Source organism: Haplochromis burtoni, unplaced genomic scaffold, assembly GCF_018398535.1.
Source record: "Haplochromis burtoni strain Fernald_Lab_line unplaced genomic scaffold, NCSU_Asbu1 Contig_1018, whole genome shotgun sequence".
Lineage (NCBI taxonomy): Eukaryota > Metazoa > Chordata > Actinopteri > Cichliformes > Cichlidae > Haplochromis > Haplochromis burtoni.
Genome location: NW_024583379.1, coordinates 41,084 through 48,300, shown reverse-complemented (window position 1 = coordinate 48,300; position 7,217 = coordinate 41,084). Strand labels below are relative to the sequence as shown.

Below are 7,217 nucleotides of genomic sequence, written 5' to 3'. Positions count from 1 at the left end.
GAGGCTGCCATATCACACAAACTGTTGGTTTGGCTCCACACTGGAAGAGTTCATGATTTATACTGAAAGCCTCTTTCTGTCAATCATAAGTTATTCATGTTTGCATGTTTCAATAAATGCAACAGCGACTCTGATTGGTTATTGATTTTCAAACAAAACAAGAATAAATATGATTCAGCACTTTTCTAATTCAATTCAATTTCATTTATTTTTCACCAAATCACAACAAAACTTTCATCACGGTGCTTTTCCACACAGCTTACATCCTCCTCATGATGGAAACAGGACATAAATAAACTGGCTGCTTTCCTCTTATGAGCAGATGAGCACGAAACATCTCTGCTGTTCTGTCTGAGCCATCAAGCAATAATCAGATATTTTCCCCTGTTGGCGACGCTGATGCTTCCAAAGACGGATGGAAATGTACTAAAGTTTGTGATTTTCATTTCATTCTCTGATACCAACGTCTTTACAAACTCTGTGAGTCATCAGTTCTCTGTAAATTAATCAAATAAACTTCTGGACCAAATGTCTAAACTTGCAGATTGTATTTAAGCATCATCAGAGTTTTCTTCCAGCATCATGCAAAGCTGGAAGAATCCACTTGATGGCGGTGTTGTCTAAGAGAACCGAGGAGCTGAAGTGTGAGCGCTCTTTGCTGAGATGATGGGTTTTTGTACAGGGACTCGGGGTTTCCTGCCACTGTGGGCTTCACGGCGCAGAAGTAAACAGCAGAATCTGCCACTGTGGCAGAGGAGATGTTCATCTGGATCAGTTTTTCCTCCACTTGGACCTTCAGTCCCGGGACTGGATCATTTAGCACAGATCCTGATGCTGAGTGTGAGATGAGAAACTGAGGTGGTTTTCCTGGATGTTGCCGATACCAGAAGAAATAATCTGTAGTTACGAGTTTGGGGTAGTTGTAGGACAGAAACACGGTGTTGCCTTCCACAGAGAGCTGATTGTGCTCACTGTGGACTGGACTGAGCTCCTCACAGCTCACATCTACAGAGGAAAAAGGTATTTAAGTTATTGTGGTCCGAGTCTGAACAGCAGATAGAACAGATTCTTTGTAAATGTGAGTTACCAGTGAAGACGCAGAGGAGCAGCACCGGCACCAAAATCATCCTGTTGGACAGAAACGAAGCTTCTGCATGTGGCTCTGAGCGACGCTCGAGCGTTCCTCACGTGCACGGGAAGCCCCTCCCCCTCGTGATGTCACTGTGACGGTCGTACCACAGATGTGAACGGGTCGTCATCTCTTTCTTATGCTCGTGTAATGTTGTGTAATAAGCTCATATTTCAGCAGCAGTGTCGACGGTGTTTTGTAGTCAGGCTGTGTTTGTGTCACGCTGAGCTGCAGTCGGTCAGCTGTTCACTTTGTAGGACCAAGTACTTCTAATCATCTTTTGTCAGTAATTCAGCGCATTTATTTCCTCCCTGTTATTAACTTGTTGGTGCATTAAAGTGGGAAATAGTTTCAAACGCACAGCGAGGTGTATCAGCCTCTGTTAGCTGCAGGAGTCACATGGGCTTCTTCTGTGCACTGAGAGGCGCCCTCCTGCTGCCATGGTAACACTTCCTGTATCTGGTCAGAATGGAAATGCTGATGTTATGATGTTTTTGACAGATTCATATTTTTGGTGAGGATAAAGCAAACAGCCAGACGTGAGAGACCTACAAATACCCGGGGCTCTGGTTTCCTGATTTTAGTGTCGTGAGGTGACTGTTGTGATTTGATGCTATAAACATAAATCTGAATTCAACTGAAGTTTAAAATCCAAATGAACTCTGAGCTCATGCTGAGGAGAGAGAGGAGGGGGGGGGGGGGCTGAGAGGAAATCCAAATCTTCTCGACTCTTTCTCAAAGTCCAAAACTATGAAACTATGTGCAGGTTCACAGGTTGTGCAGCGGACATCGGATCACCCGCACCTCATCATCTCTTTTTATCGATTTGACTTTCTCCACATGCAGAAAAGAAAACATTGAAAGAACTGAATTGAAAGCCTTTATCGCCATTATACATAGAATAACACAGTATAAAACTGGGAACAGCTCTATAAAAGTGCACATGTGCTTACAGCACATTATAAAACTACACAATAATAAAAGTGTACACTACTATGAATATAAATGCACAGTACAGTTCAGACAGAGACAGACGGGCAGAGAACTGATGATATTTCAGTGCAGATTACTTTTGTACAAGTTTGAGTTGAGTGTGGTGATGGCGTTGGGGAAGAAGCTGTCCCTGAGTCTCTGTGTTCTGGCCCTTATGGATCGGTAGCGCCTGCCAGAGGGCAGTAGGTTGAAAAGATGGTAGCCGGGGTGGGTAGCGTCCTTTAAAAGGTTTCTGGCCCTGCTAAGACAGCAGGAGTTGTGGACGGCAGGCAAGGAGGGCAGGGGGCGGCGGATGAGTTTTTGTGCTGCGTTCACCACCCTCTGCAGTCTCTTCCCGTGTGCCTCCGTGCAGCTGGCGTGCCACACTGTCGCTGCACAGGTCAGCAGGCTCTCGACGGTGGATCTGGTCACCAGCGGCGGGGAGTTTGCTCCTTCCTGAGCACCCTGCTGGGTTTTCAAACAGAATTTAAACTTTCCTCCATTACATTTTCTTCTTCTCTGTAACACAGAAACCTTCATCACATCGAATATTCACTCACATGAGATTATATTTCACTTCATGTTTCATTATATTTCATTACAGAATGACATTTTCTCAAGAACACACATTTTAGTATACTGCTGTTAACCCAGTCATACACAAATACTTTTTACTTTTACTCTTTAAAACTATTTGTCAGTCACAGTTTACTCGACCCACTGACACCGAGATCAGCGGCTCCCTTCATCCTCATTATTAAACATTGGCCATAATTAAACAGCCTGTAGCCAACACCAAAGCTCCAGTCTCCCCTCACAGCTTTTATTCCTGGTCATAAAAGGATCATCTCCCCTCAGCCCTGTATGTGGCTCAACTCCTTTAACGGTCCACAATATACAAGCACAGCTGAGCCTGTAGGGCTTTGGAGTGTGATGTCACTGGAGGGGGTGTGACCGCCGAGGCACCAAACAAAGGGCGAAGAGAGTGTTTGAGAGCGCAGGACCTGAAACACAGTTAATTTAAAGACAAGAACTTTAATGAGCCAAAGCCGACACAAATGTTTTATCTACTTTCAAACCCATTTATCATAAATGTAACAAACAAAGTGTTTAGCACATACATTAATGTTTTTTTCTTTTTATGTATCCATCTATAGAACGCTGCATGTTATATTAATCTGCCTGTTCTCTTTTTAATCTGCATGCAAAACAATGAACCTACAGTAAGTAATGCAAGGATGTTCACTTCAAGATGCAGAAAGCATGAAGCTCAACTTTTATGAATTACTTAAAATGATATAGAGACTCTGCAGGTCATTAATCGATGTATAAAACTAAAATGTATTTTTAGTGACACAGGACACAAACAATGAAGCAATGTGTATAATTAGGACTATTTATAATAAAAATGAATTAATTAGTGCAATTTCCTTAACCGTAGAGAATAACTAAATCCTTCAGGACAAATCAGTGCACTATGTTATCCACCTAACAGCCTCCACATGTTCTCACTGTCATTTCCCCTCATGAATGAATTTATGCTGCACTGATCTGAATGTTCGGAGGAAATTCAAATGCATTTTACTCGCAGCGCTCGGACTGACGTACCTTTGTTTGAATGACGGCGAATTCACGATGTGCAGGCTTAAAAACAGCCAAATCTTGCACCCAGTCCTTGGTAGGGATGGTTACTGGTATCCTGTCCCATTATGGCACCGGTTCTGACATTAACGGTAGTAACCAGACCGAAAAACACTGGATGTGTGTTACTGAGTATTTATAATATTAAAATTATGACTAAATGGGACACCTGTGTTAATTTAGCTGCCTAAGAATAGAAAATTAAACTTCATATCTTGCTTTGAACCTTTACGATGCGATCGTGGCTCAAAGAGTTGGCAGCTCGTCTTGTAATTGGAAGGTTGCTGGTTCGAGCCCAGTCTCAGTCATTGTGTCCTTGGGCAAGACACTTCACCTGCCGCCTACTGGTGATGGCCAGAGGGGCCGATGGTGCGATATGGCAGCCTCGCGCCTGTCAGTCTGCCCCAGGGCAGCTGTGTGAGAGCTGTGTCCTGACTGATTCCTGGAGCTGTTACATGATGACTGGAACAAAGAAATCTAACCATCAGTTCAGGCTTTTGTTAATTCTGATTATTTTTGTTGAGGACGGTGTACTCAGAGAGGAGATGTAGGTTAAGAGTAAGACGCTCTTTGTCTTACCTGCAAGTTATTTTCAGGTTATTTCCAGCAGTCCATCCTAAAATAGCAGATTAGATCAGATCAAGAGGCCTCTCAAAGAGCATCAATCACTCATGTGGGAAGTGCTTAAGGAGGGAATTTAACTCTTATTTTGAAACATGAACGTCAGGCCTGTAGTCTGCTGCTGTTGTGGGACTCGTACTGCTCTGTTTCTCCTAAGCAGCTGTAACCACAGTGAATCTGATAAAAAAAGGAAATGGCAAATTGATCAGATCAGAAGCTGTGGTTTCAATACCACTTCCCTCCTCTTTGAAGAGTAGTCAGATATCTGTGTTCAGGTTTTTGTACAGCCTCTTCTACACTTTGTATCACTGTGTTTGTAGAGCACAGTAGTAGAGAGCTGTGTCTGCCAGGGTTAGGGCTGCTATGGTCAGATTAGTTGATCGATCTGATGTTTCTGATCGATATCGATTATCAGGAATATATTCATATGTCCCCCCCTTTCCTCTTTTCCAGAGTATAAACTGAGGAGCCTGAAGTTCAGAATGATGTCTGTACCAATAAAGGTAAGCACTGGTTGCAGGTGTATGATAGCTACATGTGAGTGTGACAGATTCTCCTTCTGTCTCAGTGACTTCAGGTTGTTGAGGAGTGATTGAGTCTCCAGCTGTTAGTCCTGGAAAAAGAAAGAAGAAAAGTAGTGAAATGCAGTCTGTATATCTGCTTAATGCAGCAGCTTCAACTAAACTTTAATCCCTGTTCTTAAACTCACCTATAATGTGAGATAGAAGCAAAAAGAGGTGCAGCAACATGTCTTTGGAGTTATTAAAGCCAGACAGACAGCACATGAACAATGTTCTTCCACTGCAGCACAATGACCAACAAATAATGTCATTGGATGAGCTCAAGTTCAGTGGGCGGGGCCAGTTTAATAGCTCAGCCAATCAAATAGTTTTGTGCTTCCACAGCAGCTCTGTCTCTGTCTCTGATCTTTACTGCTTCATTTCTCTGTTGTCTTTGTCATCAGTCCAATGACACAAGAATCAGAGGTTTAACAGTGTGTGGCTCCCTCTAGTGGATGTTGTGGAGTATTCTGTTGTCTTTGCTCCAAAGGTTTTTGTACAGAGTTTTGCTGTTTCCTGTCACTGTGGGCTGCAGAGCACAGTAGTACACAGCAGAGTCAGACAGCTGAAGCTTCTGGATCTTCAGAGGAACTGATCTGATGCTGGAATCCAGTGTGGATGAAAATCTGTCTCCAGCCTCGTTTTTCCCCTCACCAACTTTAAAGCGACTCAGGATGAATTTGGGGCTGTTGTTTCCATCCTGTTTGTACCAGTAGAGATAATGATTTGATGAGCTGGTGTTATACTGACAGTCAAGTGTCACTGTGCCTCCTGCAGCAGCAGTCTCTTCTCCTTTTGCTTGCAGCACGTTGTCTTTTTGTGCTCTGCATTCTGTAAAACACCAACAAACAGTATCAGTGTGCTGTTAAAGAATCACGTCAATGTTGATATCAAAGAAACAGAGTTGTGTTCATACCGAGGCACATAGCAGCCAGCAGCACTGAGATGAACAGAGGCGTCATATCTGCAGTGTAGAGTAACTGTGAGCTACAGCAAGTATAAAGAAGCTGTGATCTCTCTGTTTAGTCTTCATCAACACTAAGTTGGTGGATTAGAAGGAGGAGCCTGATCACAGTGACAGGACTCATTCACAGCCCTGTGTTATTCCCCCTGCTGACAGCTTCACACTCAGCACGTCTTTCTGCTGCTTTCATTGGAGATGTTGTCTTTGATGAAATCACCTTCAGAAGATCCAGTAGATGAGTTTTCTTCTTTTAGAAGAAGTGCAGGAGACTGATGCTGTCCAGTGATTTATTCACCATTTTGTGACCCAAACAATATTTACATAAACAAATAAGAAACTCAACTCCATAATTAACTCAGTTCAAATAAACTTAACTCAACAGAATATTAAGGTCAAAGTGCACACAGCTACACTGACCTGGTCCTTTCTCCTCAAACGCCCGCATTTTCTGCTTAAATCGTCCACTTAACCAAACTATTTCTTTTCTGGACTATTTCACTCAGTAGATGAACATCATATTCAAACCTGTACTGCTACTCTTTACTGGTGTAATCAATGCATATTACAACAATAAATCTATTTCTCCATAAACCCTCTAAAATCAACTTGATTAAATTACACAAATTCTTCCCCTTCTGCACTTGGTCTCATCCTGTGACCTCAGATGAACCCAGAAGCTATAAAGCAGGAAGTAAAACTACATTTCCTTCTTTTGTTTCTGGAAGACAGGTAGGTAAGGTAAGTTTAAACAATACAAATTAACAGTTGAAATAAAGAACATGTTAACTTAGCAAACTTGTAGGAATTGATTTAAACCAAGATGTTATATTATATAATCTGTAAAAGTGCAAAACATAAGAGGGTAAAGTTAGCTAAACACTCGAGAAACACACCGAGAATTCCACATGACCATGAGGGAGGACCCAACAGGAACTGAGGACATAAATACACAGAAGGATAACGAGGGACGTGGGAGCAGACGGGGAACACAGCTGACACTGATAATCATAACGAGACAGGGCAGGAGCAAACACAACATGACGTATACTGACGGGAGACTATCAAAGTAAAACAGGAAGTACACGGAGATGCAGACTGGAGGGGAAGAGAACACGAGGGAGAGCACAGACGTGACGGGGAAACATGGAAGAAAATACAAGGAGGAGAAACAAGGCAGAAGAACTCCACACAGAGGGAGACACAGGGGGAATCTAATAAACTGTACTGTACAGAATAGGAACCATAGGATACAAGCAGAGATGGGCAGTAACGCGTTACTGTAATCCGATTACTTTTTTCAAGTAACGAGTAAAGTAAGGGATTACTATTG

The 7,217-nt window shown here is 42.6% G+C and overlaps 3 gene segments (V, D, J or C); all 3 read right to left on the bottom strand.

Annotated features, from left to right (window-relative positions):
- Positions 1-213: 213 nt before the first annotated feature.
- On the bottom strand, positions 214-1,301 carry LOC102291956. The segment is given in 2 exon segments: positions 214-1,005; positions 1,088-1,301. Coding segments are annotated over 2 exon segments (465 nt in total).
- A 3,629-nt stretch (positions 1,302-4,930) lies between these two features.
- Positions 4,931-6,062, bottom strand: LOC102291637. The segment is given in 2 exon segments: positions 4,931-5,754; positions 5,840-6,062. Coding segments are annotated over 2 exon segments (429 nt in total).
- LOC102291337 overlaps positions 4,931-7,217 on the bottom strand; it is a 5,178-nt gene continuing 2,891 nt past the window's right edge. The window contains 1 exon segment of the V gene segment in view: positions 4,931-5,380. Within this exon segment, the coding sequence occupies positions 5,372-5,380 (9 nt within the window).